Source organism: Anoplolepis gracilipes, chromosome 5 (assembly GCF_047496725.1).
Source record: "Anoplolepis gracilipes chromosome 5, ASM4749672v1, whole genome shotgun sequence".
NCBI classification, from domain to species: domain Eukaryota; kingdom Metazoa; phylum Arthropoda; class Insecta; order Hymenoptera; family Formicidae; genus Anoplolepis; species Anoplolepis gracilipes.
The window spans coordinates 9,567,146-9,588,731 of NC_132974.1; the positions used below are offsets into that span (position 1 = coordinate 9,567,146).

General features: G+C 32.0%; 2 protein-coding genes across 8 annotated transcripts; both read right to left on the bottom strand.

The window, feature by feature from the left end:
* Positions 1-12,116: 12,116 nt before the first annotated feature.
* Positions 12,117-16,740, bottom strand: LOC140665584 (lipid storage droplets surface-binding protein 2-like). Of its 5 annotated transcripts, none has more exons than XM_072891865.1 (4): positions 16,422-16,740; positions 15,060-15,423; positions 14,701-14,986; positions 12,117-14,347 (listed from the first exon to the last, which is right to left on the bottom strand). In XM_072891865.1, the coding sequence occupies exons 2-4, from the start codon at positions 15,360-15,362 to the stop codon at positions 14,103-14,105; spliced, it is 834 nt and encodes a 277-aa protein (XP_072747966.1). In that variant the 5' UTR covers positions 15,363-15,423; positions 16,422-16,740; the 3' UTR covers positions 12,117-14,102. The 5 variants fall into 5 exon arrangements, with proteins under 5 accessions (XP_072747966.1, XP_072747969.1, XP_072747968.1 ...); XM_072891868.1 differs by lacking the exon at positions 16,422-16,740 and adding an exon at positions 16,275-16,401; XM_072891867.1 differs by lacking the exon at positions 16,422-16,740 and adding an exon at positions 16,199-16,345.
* Positions 16,741-17,265: 525 nt separating this feature from the next.
* Positions 17,266-21,313, bottom strand: LOC140666073 (lipid storage droplets surface-binding protein 2-like). Of its 3 annotated transcripts, XM_072892842.1 has the most exons (5): positions 21,180-21,239; positions 20,202-20,239; positions 18,900-19,228; positions 18,349-18,598; positions 17,266-18,241 (listed from the first exon to the last, which is right to left on the bottom strand). In XM_072892842.1, exons 2-5 carry the CDS (start codon positions 20,227-20,229, stop codon positions 17,985-17,987), a joined length of 864 nt encoding a protein of 287 aa, XP_072748943.1. In that variant the 5' UTR covers positions 20,230-20,239; positions 21,180-21,239; the 3' UTR covers positions 17,266-17,984. The 3 variants fall into 3 exon arrangements, with proteins under 3 accessions (XP_072748943.1, XP_072748944.1, XP_072748945.1); XM_072892843.1 differs by lacking the exon at positions 20,202-20,239 and having other exon boundaries at positions 21,180-21,313; XM_072892844.1 differs by lacking the exons at positions 20,202-20,239; positions 21,180-21,239 and adding an exon at positions 19,809-19,947.
* Between the last annotated feature and the right edge of the window lie 273 nt (positions 21,314-21,586).

Sequence of the window (21,586 nt, forward strand, 5' to 3'; positions counted from 1 at the left end):
CCGCTTTCTCGACCCAGACCGGGATCTACCGTTTCCTCTTCCATCCTACGTTACGAGGCGCATGGTAACCGACGAGCCATGAAAAAAGAACGCGCCGTATAACTTGAGGGAATAGAACGGCGGTACATTTAGATTTTGTTTTCGTCCTGTGTGATTTATGCCGCTCGCGTGCGACTTCTTACGCGTACGGTATGTATATCGGTTTTTCCTCCCGCGACGATGCATCATCTCTATGCGTTGAACGTAAGTAGACATTTGGTGGAAAGCGAGATCTTGTTTATCCGAGAAAAAAACTGTTGTTTCAACCTGTAAATATAAACCACTTGTATTATTATATATTATTATATAAAATATTGTGTGTATATATTTGTTATATTATTCTCAAGACACTCTCTTGTGTATCTTTGTAAAATTATTTAATTTATACACATTCATATATATATATATATATATATATATATATATATATATATATATATATATGCATGTATAAAAAGTATACATAAAATATATATAATAATATTACATCAAACGCAACTAATCTCTCTTTCTAAAGCTAAAGAGTTTGAGCTGATACAGTTAAATCAATCACCGTGGAAAATATTTGCCAAGATAAAAATATACTTTGAACGCGCGCGCGTTATTGACCGAATCGCCAGTGTTTTGGTCATATGTAGGTAGTAAATATTAAAGCGCGCGCTTTGAGCCTAGTAAATTGGCAGACGGTTCTCAAATTGATAGATTATGATTAATCGCTTATCGATCCGAGACTAACTAGCGGTGGATTTTTCAAAGTATTCGTCGCGTCAACTTGCGTTAGACGCGAGGTAAAGCAAGGAGAAAAGCATTATTGAGAATGATGAACGATGTTTACCACGAGAGGGGTGATTTTTGCAACATACATGCCTGCTACAGATGCAAAATATATGTATGCGATAGATTATTATAGCGGACCATGAATAACGCGACCGATGTCATTCTATTTCATTCGATTGCTTTCCAGAATCATCAAGAATGAATGGGCAAAGACGTATAAGCAACGCGAAGCGTACATTTTGTTACGAACGACTTAATCTAAGTAAACGTCAGGGTATAAACTGTAATTACGTTTCATTACACGCGATATACTTCTCGCGATGAATTCCTGACAAGACAATTTAGCAATTTCGTGCGCTATACTCGCGCATCGTCATTCGTTTATAAAACGTAAAGAGATGTCGCGAGTAAAAATTAACAAATGCAATTAGTATATTTTGTCAGGCGTAATATTTGTATTCCGGAATACTGGTAAGAAAAATACGAGTTTAGCGTTTCTGTGTTTCAGTGAACGTACACAGACGTACCGTCGTTCTCTCAAGATTAAGTATTAATAAAAACGAAGATGAGCTGATGTAATAAGCAAGCGAGATTAAAACTTTTATACCATCGCGAATAATAATTAAAGATAAAATACGTCTATGCTGAGATTACCAAGCGTTAGACGCATTTATTTGTCTAATCCTCTTTAAGAGGAGTATCAGCTTACCTAAATTCTATTTCCTTTCTTAACAATTTAGCAGAAACCAGTATTTAGTAGGAAGAAATTGCGTAATGCCAATGTATAAGCATAAATTCAAAGCGTTAAACTTTTTTGCGCGGTTGGTTCACAAACACCGCGAATAAATATATACGAAAGATATATCGTCTAAACTCTTTCATAGCTTTAACCAAATCTATATAAATCATAATATAAACTATAATTATACACATGTTTTATCGCATCGTAATTCTCTTTATATCGTGGATATCTGACAAGAAATATAATTTATTACATAGGATCGTAAATTCATTTTTTCCTTTGTATAGACTTTGTTACTTGCAACGACATGTGACAAACGTCGCATTAAATCGTATTTTTGTTAAGCGAGTAATATAAATCATATTATGTGCATAATATCATTAATTAATTACATTCATTTTTACTTTTAATAATTATATTCATTATTGATCTGACCACGCTCTTTCTTTTCAATTTTTCCAAAGCTATATATACATATAATATAATATATGTAGAGTAAAAATGGATATTTTATTCAACTTTATCTGCTGCAAACAATTTTTAATTTAAGACTACTTTTCATATACCAGTAATATAATATATAATATAATATTAGTTTGACATTTCAAGAGTTTGATATATGTTATCTAAAAATGTACGTTCAATTTAAATTATTAATTTGATTTTCGATAAAAAAAAATTGTCCCATTTTTAATTCCGCGCAGGTCACAATTCCTAATTTCGTGAAAATATTGGAGAGAAGCCATCGCGTCATTAAGTAAGTACCAATCGCGCGCACTGCCAAGTGATTGGATGCCTGGGAAAAATAGAAGACGACGCGAAATCCACTGTTCCCTATCGATCGGCCAGGTATACCGGCTAATGGCGAGAAAGTGGAAATTGTCGAATGCCTTCGCTGCCTTCGGGGTCTTCGGACTTAATTTCATAATGCAGACTGGCGCGCTGAAGTGCCGGTGTAAGAATCACGAATAGAGCGCGAGGAAACAGGGGGAAGATGAAGCGACGTGGTAACGAGACGCCGCGCCGCGAGAATATTTCATCTGATCGTTGTCGACCTCTTCGAACGTTGCTTTGCTACGTTCAAATAAGCGTGCATCAAAAAGCTTTCACAATGAAATATATGTATCATGAAATATAAATTATATTTCGTGCTCTGAAACTTGGTAGCTTGACAATCGAAGAAAATACTCCTTTGCATAATAGCGACATTGCATCAAATTGAATTTGTGTAAAGAGCTCACTCTTTCGATAATCACTTTAAATAAATAATCCATTTAATTTGGAGAAAAAAATAAAATAATAATAAAGTAATAATTTATAGTCTTTTTTTTTATATCAAGTTCTTTCAAAGGTGTAAAATTGTGCAAGTTTTTCAGCTCGGTGATAACAGTTTTATATCGTCGGAATTAAAAGAGCACCCAGAAGTGGTATCCTATCCTGGGGAGATGTTACTTCGTTGCAATCAACCGCGCTGTCTTAAATAATATAGCTAGAAGCTGAATGCGTATTTTCCCGGTAACCCGATTAAGAATAAGTTTACGCGCCATTCTTGCGGGGACTTCTGGTCTCGCTGTAACATTACTTTTTAACTTTTCCCTGCGTAATTGCTCTCTCGCGTCGTGGATGAAATTTTAATGCCGGCCACGGATCCCAAGATTGGAAGTGACGGGCTAGAACGCGGCGCGCGTTCTTGAGTTTCGCGTCGATAAATAAAGCTGCGCCCGCGCGATCCGCATAAATAAAATTACAGTCCGTTATTGCGGCGCGTTGAGTCGCTGGAAACTACGTTATATCGTACCTGGATATAACACAAACTGATTATGAACGGAATCGAATCTCTTGAAAAGTTAATATTAAAATATATGTATATATCGATTAATAAAGCAAATTCTAATTCTAATTTTTTTGTCTTTAATTATCAAATTAAAGTGTTTCAAAAAAATGTAAATAAATATAACATTTTCATCATAGTAAATTTTCCAAACTTACAATGTGTGTTTAATTTGTTCTAAATTACTTATTTAAACTATTTTTGCTATCATGCGGTATAAGTGTTTTATAAGATAAAATTTTTCTTCAATTAGTTAACTTTTATGTTCAAGCTTTCAAATACATATATAACTCGTTGATGAATAATTTGCAAATAGTATATTGCATTTTAATTTCAACTGTGTAACAAAAGTTCTATTAAATAAGATATGTCACACAAACATCACGACGAGAGGATTGTATTGCATATTTTAATTGTCATAATTATGTCATAATAAATAAGCCGAAATAAAGAGAGAGAATAATAAAAATAAAACAGAAAAATTAACATTACTGCATATCTATAAATGTATTTATTGAACGTTAAGCTTTGTTGCAAACAAATTACTAGAATATTACAAATGTATCAGATGACATGGATATTTGAAAATCCTTTCGCTTTTAAACAACGTAGTTGACATGAACAAAACTCATTTTCACAAGTAAACATCGACTCGATTAAACAATTATATAATTCACGCGATAAATTATTTATCTGTATCAATAATTACCAATAATACAATTGCATCGATAATATTTATCATTGTATCAACATATAAATGATTTAAGAACTAGATATTAACGAGAGCAGCAGCACAAGCTTTTGTGCTGTATTGTAGAATAAAATCTAACAAAAATAATGTCTAAAGAAGAAATGAAGACTGCGACAACTATAACCGAAGCTATACGCGCCCTTAATATCCGCCCCCAAGTTACCGCAGTTTTTCCGTTGCACCTCGAGATAGGGGTAACTGCGGAAAAGCGACGAAAGCCATCAAGAGGGAGCTTACGTTTCTCAGCCTTACATTCCGGCCTCGTCGCGCAGATCCGGCCGTCGAGCGGATCCCGTTGTTCCAGCAGGACGCTCTTTCGGCGGTGTTATTTTTCACATGGGGGAAAAAGTTTGATCGTTCCGACCGGCCAAATAAATTGTCTGCGGAAGTGCTCGCGGCCATCGTCCGAGCTTCTTCCCCTTCCCTTCCCTTCCCTTCTCATCCTCCATGGTCCATCATGTTTTTTTTTCTTTTTCCCGAGAGCTTTCCACTACCGACCACGGGAACAAATTAATACAGGCGTCACTCCTAACAGACCCGAAGGCCCTGTTAAAGGTTTCCGATAACGGCGATGACGCGTTACCGCAGCCGTGGAAACACCGCCGAGTAGGACGGCAAGAAAGTTTTTCTCGCTCCTTCGGTTTCGCGACTTTTCCTGACCCCGACTGTTCGTCGATCTTAAGTTTTTACACGAGGAAGTTTACGCCAGACTAAGTGATAGCATCCCTAATAACGATTTTAACGTCATTTGGAATTGTGAAGTCGAGCGCGTCGAAAGCATCATGCGATCACTTAATGCATTCAGAAAGCATAAATCTTTCTCTTTCTTCTATTCTCTCTTTTCTGTAATTTTCCGGAATTTTATCTTTGTAAATACAGTAAAGTTGTAAATTAATTCTCGACTGTTAAATGAATTAAGGATCGAGTTACTAGGAATGAAGAGAATTCGAAAACTTTCCGACGTCTTTCGGTTTTCTCGTCGGTTTTCTCAACTAGTGAATTCTTTATGCGTTCTCGATACAAAGTTAAACATAATTATAAAATTTAAAGAAGAGCAACAAATATTAAATTACAGAGAAAAGACAATAGTTCCAAATAATACATTCGAATAAAGAAACGTGAAGCAGCAGCGCAAAACGATCTTAAACCGACGATCGCTACAATTTTACATTTTACATCGCGGTTTTCTGCTCCGTGCGAATATGTTGCGTCGCGTATTAATCGCGGAATGAACCGGGTGGAAAGCGTCGACGTGACCATAAGCCCAAGTCCATGGAAAAAAAAATGTAAAATTCCGTCGATGCGGCGAATGTCACGGCGTAGAGTACCGCCGTCGACGTCGACGTTGCACACACGTGGAAACGGCCCACCACGACGAATATTTGAATAAATAAATATTAAATAGAGTAGCGAGAGAGAGAGAGAGAGAGAGGTGTAGGGGAGCGGTGGTATACACACACACACACACACGTACGCATACAGGAGGGTTGGCAGGCTTCTATCGATCCTCACAATTTGTCGCGGTGAAAGTACGCGTAGCGTCGTAACATCCGTTGTGTAGGAACGCAATATAAAAAAGACAAAAACCCAGGAAAACAAAGGTACGTTTATTTTACGCGTTACCGTTAACAGATAAATTCTATATCGACATTGGTGATGTGTATGTGTCACTAGCGATTCACATTAGCGATTAAATAGCGTTAGCGATTATCCGCATATACTCGCAAACAACATTCGGACAATATATAAACCACCGCGAGCCCAGAGTCTTTATATTCGCTTTGATCGCGTATATTTCCATAGATACATCCGTCTTTCTATCATCATTGACTTTAACGACATTTGTCTCCCATATACGTCCGTACTCTCGGAGTCAAATTGGGACAGCTGGTATTTCACTTTCAGTGCATTAACCAGTACGTTGTTCAGAGACGAGCTGACGGTAAAGCTTTTACGCTCAACATTTTGCATGATTTTACGTGTCAGCGGATTCCCCACGCATAATAACCGCAAGCTCGCGCAAATTTTAATTACACATTCGTAGCGGGATTAAACTGCCCTCGGAAAAAAAAAAAAAAAAAAAAACGTCGCTGGAGAAGCAACTGAATTACGAGTAGTTTTTACATCAGTTCGCGATGTATCTTTACACAAGGAACATATTGATCTATATATTACATACATATGTACCAGACTAATGCATTGTAATTGTTTGTGCAATTAATTATATACAATGAATATTTATGGCATTTGCAACTTCGTATCACATCGCTCTGCTTTTCTGCCACTTTGTAGGATCGGAAAATATTCTGTTTTATACATACATATTTATAAATTGTTGATAATTATATAAGAAGAAAGAAAAACATAATTTTATTAATTTTTAACGCGCAACTTTTACACGCAATACATAAAAACTATGTATACACGTGGAACAAAAAATAGATAAATTAGATTTTTTATCAAGGCAATATATCGATATTTGTTTGTATATAAATAGCAGATGCGCGATATAACTGGTGGAATATTGTAATTGCATTAAGTTTAATTAAATTTTATTTTAATTGAATATTTTTCTCTTTTTTTAATATTGCATTTTAAAGAAAATCTATTTATAAAATTATTTAAGGTAATTGTCATAGTTTTGCAATTTTTGTTCTACATCAAGTTAAAATTTCTACAATTTAAATAGTAATTGCAACAAGGTGATTGATAATGTTACAATGCAAAAATACGAGACATATGTAAGTGGGTTTTTTCAACGTTATCGAATTCGCATTACTGCGTTTGTAAAAACGCTTTGGAGATATTAGCAGATCCGCGGTAAAAACACGATAGGATATCGATTCTGACTCCCAGTGACTCGGCCGTTGCATCCAGTATTGATCACTCAGGAATAAGCATAGTATATGCGTCAGCACTGGAAAATAGCATATTCATAAGTACACTGTTATAAACCGATGTCTTGAATATACGAGAGATGGAAAAGTATGGCAAGTAAAATATGAGGTGTAATTGCCGATAATAACTTTGTCGCATGTTACACATACGCAAGACACATTACAATTTTACGGTACGTGTAATTGCATGTATAAAAAATATTCTTCGCGCGTCAGGTGATAATATATACATATATGCTACAGAGATAAAAATAAATAAAATATTTTGTATTTTTAAATAATAAAAAAAATACTATCGAAAATTACAAAATTTCCCTCACAATATTTTCTCATTAATTGTAAGACATAAAATTTCTCTGAATCATTAATACTCAGGAACAGGAAGACATCGTCAGAGATTGCAAATAAAATTTCTAACAAGACAAAGCAATCAGGAGTTGAAATATAGCGTATTGTAAAAAAGTACTTTACGCATATTTCCATCCGGATTGTCGATGTCCGTTCAAGATATATAGGCATTCTTACTTTTCGACGTTGGAAGGCTTGCGGTTCATTAAAAGTTCCGGCGGTGTGAAAAAAAAATTCTCAACTATTAAAATTTCATTCATTTCTAAGCTGACAGCACGGAACTAAAAGCACAATTCGGAAGCGAGCAATCCTCGACTTTGCGCAGCGTCATTCGTTGAAACATTTATCGCCACCCACGGACGCTGTTTTTTCTTAAATACGACTATTTACAGCGAGCTTCGCGGTTTCGTGCTCTACGCGCCGAAACCGATTCCTACGTTCGCATGTTGGATCCTATCCAAGAACCATATCCGGAGCTCTCTAAGAGGGATCGTTGTCGGTCGCAAAAAAGGAGGGAAAGACCATCGTAGCAAGACCGCGATGAAACGCTCGCGTTATATGCATACGGTAAGGTCGATGGTCGGATAAAGAACGCCACAGGTTGCAAACTACAAAAGTTTATTTCATACACAACGCGTATAATAAAGAATACGGTCGTAGATGCTAACACAGTTATGATTATAATGCGGAAAATTGCATATTAAACTCGAAGAATTAAAAGAGACTATATATGATGAAAAGACTATCTTAGACCATCCACGGAAAATGTACGAGTTTTTTTTTTTTTTTTTTCATTTCAAAAATTCAATTAGAAACGAAATTCTTTTGAGTAACATATTTCTAAACAGATGCTTTCTCAATATGGAAAAGTGTAATATATACATACATATAAAAGATGTATATAGGATAAACGTTTTTCCTATACAAAGATCAATTTCAACTCGCTTGAGAGATCCATCAGCGTACCGTTTATCCGGTATACACGCATCTGTATATCGGTAAATAGCTGCATAGATACGAGCATAGTGTATCTCACTGACGTACACGCCGTACACATATCTAGCGCGCGATACGACCCGACTACCGGAGTATACGGCGGAAGAAGGCATCGACCTGCGGCTTTTATGAAGATAACATCTCTGCTTATGAAGCATAGCTTATCTACCGGCCCGCCATAGATCTTTCAGCGGGTACGGAAGCCCTCCTTGCCGCCTGTACAACCAACCACCGCCGCCGAAGCCAGACCGCGCCTTCCATAATCCATTATAGTTTCTAAAACGGCCCGCAGCCCCCGGGAAACGCGCGTGACCCGGCAAGAAGCTGTTTACGCGACCGGCGAAAACTCGGAAACACACGTGCGTCCGCATCCCGCATACCATACGTGTGGGCGGCTGCGAGGGTGTCCGATGATTTACTCACATGCGAACCGCTACTTGTTCCCGATGTTTTTCACCCGGCATTCCGGTGTCGTTAATTGAACCGTGGACTGTATAACACCGAGAGTCTGCGAGGACCATCGTTGCGGATTGCTTTTGTGCGACGTGCTTTTATCTATCAATATATAATTGCGAAATTACATTATTTTAAAGCGGCAAAGTGATGGCATATTTTTCTATCTCTTTCTATTTTATAATTACATTGACGTCTCTGAGATGTTAAGATTATCGATATTGAATATTAATCATTGTATTAATTTTACTTCTAGAAATTTCCTGGAAATTCTATTTATTAACTTGGATAAATTATGCACAATCAAAATTATATTAATTTTATTATTTGTATTATTATTAATATATTAATAATAATACAAATTGTATTAATATATTATAGTATATAAAAAATTTGGATTATCAAATATATTAAATAATTAAAAATACGTTGGAAAAATTCACAAAATTGTGTGAAGTTTTGTGAATTCTGATTTCTAAAGAATTGAAAAGCAAATTTTTATAGAAATAGTACTTTGAAAGTATCTTGTAAAGTATCAATATCGCTAAAGTCTTGACATATCTTGAAAGTCTTCAAACTTCTTAAAGCTCTGAGAATTTATAGCTGCATGAGCACATTCAGAAAATCTCACGTGAACAAAAAGGTTTCAAAGTCGATAATTTTGTACTATCAGAAATATCGAAAAGTAAAAGAACGATCTTAAAACTTTAAAAATCCTTAACACAATCTTTGCGATTATTAACTTTAAATAAAGTTTAATAAGATATTTTTTATTTGTACGAAAACTAACACATTTTTAATCATACAAAATATGTGATAAAAATTGTTTTATCAATTTGTTGTTCCTTGTATTCTTAGTTTTTGCGTTCTTTATTCAATATTAAAGTTAACATATTACCTTTTAAAAGAGTATCATTATTTTCTGCGTGCAAATGTTTGTAAATGAATGACAGCAGTACGAAGATAAATATAAAAATCGATTAAAATCAATCAGAAAGCGCAATAATAATATAATATATTTCGAAAATTATTAATTTTTTTATCAATTCTCTCTATTTTAATATACCATATACTTTTATGTAAGTGAGTGTAAAAATAACTTATCTTTTTATAAAGAATAAGAAAAAAAAATATATATAAAATTATGTATAAAATAAAAAGAACTAAAGCTCTAATTAAAATAATCTTAAATATATAGATTTCTCAGTAAATATATCAAATCAAGCAATCAAATAATTATTAGTAAAATAACTTTAAATATATAGATTTTTTCTTTCTTTTTTTTATTTAATAAATTGAAAAAATAAACCTATTAAAAAAGAGCACGCGCTGTTTGCTAATCATATTTAAATAATACATTAAATGATGTCAGAAATATAATAATAAAATATTTTTTTATTTAAATATATATTAACACAATTACATGATAAATACATATTTTATAAAACAAAAGCCATTAATATGTTACTATTTTAACTTGATTTTTACTCGATTTTGACTTACAATTAACAAAAGATGACGTTTGAACACAATATAAAATATTTAAAAAGATGTTTATTTCAAAGTATGTTGCGCATTCATCATAAAACTTAACATACGACAAACAATTACTGCTTTCACCTCAGTGGTTTGATTCTCAAATTGAGAAATAAGAGAGAAAATTCCAAAGGCCACGTGAGAATACTGCACTAAAGGAAGAAGAAAAATTATTTACGTCATAAAAAGTTTATTTTTATATTCGATGTTTAACTATATGTATGTTAAAGTATAATTTTAATGAAAAATAAAATTTTTATGTATATTTGATCTTTTTACATTATTTGATTTTTTTGCATTAATTAATTCCATTATAATAATTTTTGTATTAAAACGGTTGATGATTTTTGAAATATTAAACAAGACTAGATTAAAATGTTTGGGAACCTCTGTTCTCTGTGGCAAAACTCTATTTCCAATTTCCCGAAGTAGCCGTCACACACGTTGCAACTCAACGTAATGTATACGTAAGAAGCGCGGCTTCAACATTAAATGGTCATTTCTTTCTCTTTTCGCAGCGCTACACCCATCAAACCGCATTCCTCGAGAAAGTTGCAGCGTGCATCATATGTGGCCAAGCAGTACACGTCGGGATTATCTGCGAGCACGTTAATGAAAAGCCGTCGTCCGTTCGTTCGCAAATTCAGCAGACGCTGCGATGAGGCCGGCAGAAAGGATGACGTTTTAAGAGGCATAGAGAAACGTGCGTTGACTTCCGATGATTAATGTGACGTTATATTGTCCATTACGTACGCATAAAACACGCAGATACCGCGTTTTACGGAACATAATAAAGGATAAACTTTAATGAATAGTGACGAGTAAGTAAATGCGTTTCAGATATAAATATCAAGATATCTTGTTTGAATGTTGGGTGTTGGAACAAAATGTTAATCGTGAAAAATATTTTATATCTATTATTGTTAATAAATTATTATCGGAAGAGTAAACAAGAATCTCTTTTAATACGTAGAGAGCTTCTCGTTTCGGGAAGAATTCTTTTTCCACGAAGGACAAACTAATGACTTAATTTATTAGCAACGAGAGTTTGATTATTATAATATGTACTTTAATCTAAAATAACATTAAGGTCATCTTTATAATAATACACTATTAATTACGATCAAGTAAAGTTGACCATAAAAGCTGTATCATTAAAAAAGTTCCTCTCTGTATGACTTTCTTGCTTTTCCATCGAGATATAAAGTCATCTTTCATTTGATGAAAAATGGTCGCGGTAGCGTGCTAATCTCGACTTGATCATATTCCTCCGAGCCTTCGGTTGCAACCGGGATTAAGTGTGAAACGACTACGAAGAAATCGGTGTGAGCCCCGCCTGGCCTCGTCGGGATTCCGCTTCACGCGCGCATATCTTCCCGCAACCGCAAGTTTACCGGACGCTCCGCATATATGCGATCCCATCACATCGCTTCATTCCCGTTTTCCACAGGTCGTCGCAAGAGAGAGGGAACGTGATAAATGCTCCGACACTGACATCAGAAAAATATACTCTCGTTTCTCCAATGCCCTGGCAACCCCCTTATCTCTCTGGCTCGAGCCAGACTCTTCTTCTGAGAAATGGCTCGTTTAAAAAAAAAGCGGCCAGTCGGATTTTACGTCGGCTATTTACGTCTATTTCGTCTTAACGATCTTGAGATTGACTGCACTGGCAACTTAAGCACGAGCGTCGAAAACAGGATTAATAGAGGTTACATACGGAAGAATATTATAGGTAGAAGATACATATTTCTTAATGGCAGTATAATATCTTTAATGCACATTTTTTATGGAGTATACAAATGCAGTAGTAAGTACAGAGAAGAAAATATAAGAACAAAAATAATTCTCGTATTATTATTAATATATAATTACGTGCAATCTGTTCGTTTATGAGTTATTTATCGTTTTGTTAGAGAGCGGAAAGTTTGCTTTTGCGCCAAAAACAATCCCCTTTCCAAGCTACTTTACTATTGGCATTATCAAAATAATATATACGTCTCTTAAACCATCAGAGAGTAGAATGGCTTAAGTTACGTACATGCGTGTGTCTCTCACATCTATAAAAGAAAAATTACAAAATAGCTGAACATTTGCTAATAAATACTTTAGCTTCAATCAGCTTTATCATTATCAAACTTTACGAACTTTCGCGCTCTATTATATAATTATTCATTTTAATGCAATATATATATATATATATATATATATATATTGCATTAAAATATATATTATATATATATATTTTGTACTATATTTATATTTTTATACCTATTATTATACTATGCCAAATGTGAAATCTTATACGTATTTATGTTCAATTTATTAGATTTGTCAAAAAATCAAGGTAAAGTTATTTGACGTATAAAAAGAGCATAAATTACAATTGTTTCTTTTCATCACAGTCTAAAATATTAATTTTCAACTTTTCTTTTTATTCGACATTTGCAATTAACACTGGACACACATTGCATTTTGTCAGGCTACTAATATTTGTCTTAGCTATATGTGTATAAAGAGGTTGTTATTCATTCTCTTTCTTGCAATCGATTCTGTTAAGATGAATTATCACGTCTCACTAAATAATCTATTTTTGTAAAAAGAAACACAAATTTTCACACACTCACAAAATCTGAATAAAAAAACATAGTAGAAATAAAATATTAATCTGTCATATGCAAATATTACGCTCTTCGAGTACGTATGCCTGTAATCACATGATATATAACAGGGTATGAGAAGCGTAATTATTTATGTAAAAACATGGACAAATCTTTAGAAAATATCGTGCTACATTCTCAAAATAAGAACAGCGATAATCATTTTGATGATTCGTCCCTGCGAATATACAATATAATAACAACTTGACCAGCATTACTAAAATATGATATTTTTTTCATTATTAACTAGATTAAATATTTAAATGTGTAACATATAGTAGTTAAATATAATATGTATATAAAATTTTTTTTCATCGCGTATTTGAAACACGATACAGATTAAAAATATACAGGATGTTGTACAACGTTTTTTTTTATCGATTCAATATCTCGGAGTAATAAATCTTAAATTAAAATACCGTTTTATAACAAAATTCATGAAATAGTTAATAGATTTTTTTTGGTTATTTGCTTCAATTTGTACACACACCATTGGTTTTTAAATACTTAAAATAAAAATTGATAGTTGGAATTGAATAAACAATAAACCATTGGTTTTTAAGTATTTAAAAATCAGAATCGATAGTTGAAATTGAATAAATTAATGGGATTAAACTTTCATTTTGTTATTATACAATGAGTTTACACTTTAGTATTTGCAACATAAAAAATGCATTAGAACATTCTGTATATTATGAGGGTCTATCTTTATAAAATTTGTCTATATGTGTATATATTTCTCGAGATTTATGTTTTTCTTAAAAATAAATCGATTTTTTTCTTTTAACAGCAGTCGGAGTTAAGTATATAAAATGTTGGAAATATGCAAATACAGAATATTATGAGAAACGGTGTCGTATATCATGGTTGAGAAGGCACCGCTTCTTTTTACTCTATTCTGAACCGTGAAATTATTCCACGAATGGTCACGTGTTTCATGGCACCGTATTAAGTAAAATTCGCAGTTTGCAAGTAAAATATCCCATGTCGGACGTAACTTTTGTAAAAGTGATAAAAATAGTCTCATTTCTTAAGTGCTGTTGCATACGTGATTATTACAGACTAGAGCGTGCCTCTAATACGAAAAGATGCAGTCGCTGAATAATTTAAAAATCAAATTCACTACCGACTCCAAGAACTTGATTGCCTGGATGACCACAAGCGCATGTAATACCAAGATGAGTATCTCTATTTTATACATATGTTGCACCCTTTCCATCATTGCATAGTAAATACGTCGCCATGCTCGGTTACTGAATTCGGACAGTCTTTCCATCGTGTGATGAAGTTTAGCGTGTTCGCTACATAATTTCTCTGTAACTATAGATTATAATTTTTAAACAAAAAATATATTTTTCAGACTAATTAATTATTTTAATGCACAATATTTTGTAAAGTTAATTGCGATTGACATTGACTGGCTTAAATCTTTATAAAGCATCTTATTAAAAAATCGCATTTTATCGTATTATATGTACTATTTCTTTTTATTGCAATATGATATTTTTTTATACTTCTTAAAAATTATATTTATTATATATTTTAAATATAAATATATATAAATTATATATCTAATATCAATAATTGCAATATTATTTTATATAAATTGCACATTTTTGGAAATTTTAAAATAATCACATTAAAAAATAGAAAAAAATATATACATATATTACCTGTATTGATATGATTTTCTTCCTCTGGCGGAGGTAAGTACTTGTTTAGCATAATTTCAGCAAAGTCAGTAGTATTTTCGACAGTCTTTAAAATATTGATACCTGTTTCAGTTGACATGACCTTGTCTGCTTGTTGCCAACTGTAAACACGTAAATAATGAACTCTGTAATACGTAAGTAAAGTCATAACTCTCACTCTTTGTTTAGTTTCCTGTTTTAGATCGGTAAAAGTTTTAACCGCGGGACGGAGACGTTTAGATACAATAGATTTGGTGCGATTTAAAATCTGTAAAAAAAAATATACAAGATAAAAAATATATTGATAATTATATTACGGATAAAAAGAATATATACATTACCTGTTTAGGGTCTTCTTTAATGATAGGTAGCTTTACTTCAACAAAATCAATACCCTGGCATAATGTTTTATCCAGGGTATAAATCGGTTTCTCCATCAATCTAGCGACTGGCAAAGACTTTTCTATCATTGTATTCACCACACTTTCAAAAGTGACAAAGGCCCAATTTAAAAAAGTATTCGTGCCTTTTACACGTTCGTACATCTCTGTGGATTTATCCCACAAATAATTAACACTAGGTATTTTACGCGCGCGATCGACAGCTTGAATTCGATAAAATTGATCTGGGAGTTCTGTTTCCATGGTTATTATCAAACTGAGATCTCTCTTTCATGGATAAAAAATGATCTCTGTGACAGTAAACCTGTAATAAAAAAAATGAGATTAAAGTCTGAATAAAAAGTATTTTATTCTCAGAGACAGGAATATGACAAGGGATAAAATATCTCATTTTTTTCGTGAATTATTCTGCATACCACATATAACAAAAATATATCTAATATCTTCATATCTTTTATACACCCTACAAATTTTCAATGTTTAAATAATTTTCAAATAAAAATTTTATATATAATTTTTTCTTTTAAGTTTTTAACATTTTAACATTAATCTATTAAATATAATAAGAAACATATTATAATATGGAAATTATTTATTAAAATAAAATATTTTTTAAAATAAAATCCTTTTTTTATTTTGTCAGAAATAGAGACTAAGAGAAAATATAAAAAAGCATTTAAGTTTTATTTACGTTTTATTTTTAGATTTTATTTTATATAAATTGTTTACGAAAATATAATACATTACAGTACGGACTTGAAGAGTCTATTAGACATATATAAAAAAACAAAACAATTTACCAATAGAAGAACAGTATCGCGCGTTCACATGTATGCACAAATGTAATTGAATTGTATAGTTAAAATAAGACATTTCTCACCGTTAATGTTGCATCATAATGCATATCATTGTGACATTACTTTAAGCGCGACTCAGCAATAATTTGGAGTATAACCATTCGTTAACACATTCTACCCAAAGCTTATACCACGAATTGAAATTCATGCACAATGTTTGCTAAAGGAAAAAACGAAAAGAAAGAAGGACACATTTAAACACATATATATACCTATACACACACTGAGCAAAAATAATATCACGACGTGATTGGAGCACAAAGCATCAGCGGGCGTTGTAGAAATGCGCGCGACTTACTACGTCTCATTGTTGTGCGCCCGATCGATGGCAACGTGTGAGACAGTTATAGAAACGTACGTCCTCAAGATCAATGTCATGGACGCGAATTGACAGGTGGTCCGCTCGATATGGCTCAACAAAGGAAACCGATCGGTTGACACTTACCTGACTAACAATCTCTGCGACTGGATGCAAGATTCCCTTTAAGCTGACCTATGGCTTTGTACGCTTCCCTTCTTGCCCTTCTCACCTCTCCCTCTCGCTACTCCCTCTCAAGCGCTGCAGCTGTTGTACCTTGATCTCTGATTCATTTCACTACGAAATTTGTTTACTGCGATTAAGCGCAAGCACAATTTTTTATACACTTTTACACAAGTGAAGTCTGCTTGCTTGCTGTCATTTTTCACCCACCCGATATAGAGATGTGGTTCTCTACCACGAGATTACGCCGCTGTTGTCAAGTTTCTGGATGTAGTTTCACTTCGGAGCAATCGTGTGTCGGTAAACTGACGACTGAGGCAGTCTACAAAGGCATATATTGATCCAAAACTGGTCTCTTGGAGCAAAATGAACAATTCATTCATCTCAAGCGTTTATTATGTTCACAAACTTACCGGTTTTTATTTATTTTTAATTAAAAGAAAGCATAAATCTTGAAAACATTACTTGAATTTTTATTATTTAATTCAACATTATATTTGAATAAACTATTTTCTGCAAAATAAAATATGAAAAGTAATAATTTTAAACGTTTCAATTTTATTATTTTTATTGTCATTCTAATCAATCTAATATAGATGAAAAAATTAAGTTTTGCTTTAAATTTCTATTATTTAAAATTATCTAAAAAGAATTACTAAAGAATTATCTTCTATTTTTTATTTTTTTTTTTACAAACAAGCTTGAATTTTTTGTTAATCTTCTTTAATCTTTCAACTGGATTTCTTATTTAATACTTTTCAGATTAAATAGAATAAAACAGATACTTATAATTTTTTTCAAAATTATATTTTAAATGCTATATTTTACAAAATATATACCTGCCTATTTTGTATTCTTTATAAATATTTATAGTAATCTTTTAACGTGATCTTTTGTGATGTTTAAACTACGTTTGTATGTTATGTATTAAAGAATAACATTGAAAGAATTTTTGTTTTCTCTAAAAACAGCTCCAAATCAGCAAGATGTCGCAATTGCATCAAAAACTTTTACATAAAAAATATTAGTAAGATAACTATATTATTTAACCACAGAGTCATGTGATTACGTATATTATAGAATATAAAGACGTAGAAACATTTTTGAAAGAGCTAACAAATCAATTCATTCGTTACAATATTGCAATATTGCTTATAAAAAGATTTTTATTTTTCGTATTTAATTGACAGACTCATGTGATTTATATCTATTATAGAATTTACGTACAAGACCTAACAAATCAATTCATTTGTCACAACGTTCCAGTTTTGCAATATTGCTTATAAATATTATTTCTTTTTTCTATTTTGGTGTATTTTATACAATTTTAATATAACTTTTTAGCAAAAATATTAAAGAACTTTAAAATAAATATATGTATAAGACATTAAATTTTTGAATATAAACTACTTTTCGTATTATTTTGCGTTTCTGCAAATATTTGAAAATTTTGTGAAAGTGCATAACTGAATTGATAAATTGTATATCAAATTGCGATGATGGAAACAAACTAAACGGACTTTGAGTTTATTTCTTTTCCTCGTCCTTTTTCTCTGTTGGACTGTTTGGCTGGTTGTCATCCGCCTGCTTCTGTCCAAGGTTCAAGAAGTGCGTGAGATGAAGAATAGACACTACGCTGGATATGTATGTCGCCACATCTTCTTTCTTTATTGTTTTTAATTGCGCAGCAACGGAATGATAAACGCGATTAGCAGTTTTGGTCGATAGCTGACCGATTGTTTGCACCGCGTGAAGTACTTTGTTTTCTTCTGCTGAGATTGGACCTGCAAAAATAATTATCATCGTTATCGTCGTTATCGTCGTTAAGAACAATACCGGTCTAATAGTTTAATACAGTAAAAAAGAAATTTTGTGATCCTTAAGAACATACTTGGCAGATTCTCCTCTCCTTCTACCGGCGGGAAATAATGATCTAATAAACGATTGACAAGTACACTGGTGTTGTCAATGCCTTGTACAGCCATGTTACCGCATTGTGTATTTAGGAGCTCGTTTGCCTTAGCTATACTGATTTCCTTCAGCGTAGATGCCTGTTGCGTGGCTGACTCCTTTGCCACGTTCAGTTTTTCAATGGTTGGTTGTAAGGAACTGCTCATAACTGCCTTTGCGGCGTCGTAAATCTGCAAATACAAATGTCATACTATAATTATTAATTTCACAAATTAATTAAACAAGTATTATGAATAAATTAAAAATCCTTTTATACAAATTCATTATTTCTATTTTTACTATATTTATTTTTATATTCTATTTTTTTATTAATCTTTTCAAAAAAATATTTTTTAAATACAATAAAATTAAATTATATATACGTATAATAAATATATTTTGCTATTGGATTTAAAATATAAACTCAGACGTTTATGCAGCTGCCAAACGTTACGCTAATTAAAAGAGAGGGCAGGTTTCCTTTAACGTTACCTGCTGAGGCGGTTTCTTTACGATTGGAACTTTTTGTTCGACAATGTCTAATCCCTGGCATAGCTTCTGGTCAACGGCGCTGATTTGTCCTTCGAATTTCTTGGCCAAAGGGGCTGTAAGCGGCACTGCCGTTGCGGTTGCATAATGCAATCCTGCTTCGGCAGAACTCAGCGCCCAATTTACCAAATGATGGGAATCCTTAACGTAAGCATATGTAGAACCTGTTTTCTCGATCGCCGAATGAACCACCGGAATATTTTTCACCCGGTCTATTACCTCCAGACGAGGAGCTGAATTTGGCGTGGATTTATTTGCATCCGCCATTCTCTCTGCAAAATAAACAAATATATCAAACTATATTTAGATTGCTGGTTTAAAAAATGGCATACATCAAACTTATAATTATTTGATAAATAAATAATTACTAAATTAAATTATACAATCTGTCCAAGTAGAACAGAAAGTCACGATAATACCAAAATAATGTCAAATGACGTCAAAATAACGAGAATATGACTACAAAAACTCATTTTTCGATCATTTTTTTGTTATTTTGAATTATTATTGTAACTTTTTGTTCTACCTGGGTGATTTAATGTGTATGGAAAGATTGCGTATCTCTTTACAATAATTTATGTTTCAAAATTTGATTTGTACCATTTTTTGTTGACATCCATATACATATTACATACATATAATTGATTCAATGACAATAATAATGAGACATAAAAATTTATAATATTTAACGAAATCATATCAAGTACAAAAATGCAAATCTAAATTAAATTAAATAATATGCTTAGTTATACGTTTTGTATCTTTTAAAATTTTAAGTAAATAACGATAAATATATTCGTTATGTCACAGTTGAATATTGTAAACGTAAGCAATGAGCAGAGATCTTCGTACCTTTGGCAACCGATGAGTCAAACTTGTTATTTAACTCGTTATCTAGTCTGTGTAAATTCAGATGTGTACTTTGGTACCGCTACTGATATAATAGCCTGATTACATTTACTCCATCTTTTTTTTAATGTATCTATGTGTGCGATCGGCAAATTAATAAAAAACAGAACACAATCGATGCAATATACATATATTACAATATTATAAAAGCTATTGCAATATATTTTATTATAAATATACTGATCTAGTTTGGTGTCTCCTACACATTTATTGACATGCATGTGCAAAACAATATCTAAAAAATTGCAATATCTCAAAATTGTAGTGTCGAAAAGAATAATTACAAACGAAATCAAGTGCTTAGAATTTTACTTTCTTCAAACTATTGTACTCAACTCATCATAAGATTATGCGCGTAGTACATGACTCATTCGCTAGAACAAACGAGAAAATAATAGTAGACTATTATTCTACATTTCATCGTTGTTCTATGAAGTATACAAAGCTCTCTTTGAGAGCAACATTTTTTTTCATATTTTTCATACATCGCACACATATTTCTTGACTTATTAAAAATATATATTTCCCATAAGAGAACTTTGATTACGTTCTTTTCATAATACATATTTTAATTTTATTAATTTAAAACTTATTTTATTAATTTTTTTTTCTCATAATATTATCTCGATAAATTAAATTAAAATTCTGTTAAATTATAAATATTCTTTTATTTTATGTAGCATGTACACACTATCTATTAGCCAGCAAAAATTATACAGTCCTTGATGCAACTTATATGCATGGAACTAATGCATACTTATGAGAGAAAGAGAAAGAGAAATGCGATTTTATTTATAAATTATCTGCACAGTAGGCAATCATTTCAGATGTAGCACGACTTATCTGCAATATTGACTAAAGCGCTAATTTTATATCCAGACTATATTGCATATAAACTTTCCCTTACGAGAGAAGATTATTAATATTTGTTGTAAAATGTTAACCCTGTTAGATCAAATTACAAAACGATTACTACAAATGCTATGTGATCAATATTACACATTAATTAATGCGTATAATAAAAAATCATGTATTTACCACTTCTCTTTCTTTTTATTTATTCAGTTAAATTAATTAATGTAGAATCGTTTATTCGAAGTAACAGCAATAATGCAAAAAGTAATAAAATAAAAGATGCAATATTAGATGATATGATGTAATAATAACGTCATTTTCTTATAGTAAAATAAATTAGTTTTCAAATATTCTTATCTGAAAAAATAATTTCAGCGCATATATATATATTTTATACTTTATAAATTTAAAAATTATTGGATTCTACTACTTTGTTGTTTTATTTTATACTATACTTACGTTTATAGATGATTTGTTGAAAAAAAATTTGTTAATCACTAAAATCAACTATAAATCACCGATCTACACGAGGCACCGGCTGAGACTGGCATTATATCGTGTGAGAACTGTAAGTATCTAAAAACATCCTTAGGTAGAGGGGATCAGAACAGTAACGTCGAAACCAGATGTCCCATGAGAACGAAAGTAATAATAAAAATTATTTTACATTAATTTCTTTTTTTAATTTTTACATTACTATTTTATTAAGTTTTTATAAAAATTTATAAATTATAAGAAAATATTATTATAAAATAATATTGGGCTAATTTTAATATAAAAATTTCTGTGAAACTTATATTTTTTTGTGTTTTTTTGATATTATAAAATTTAATGATGATTATAGAGATAAGGCTTTTTGTTTACAT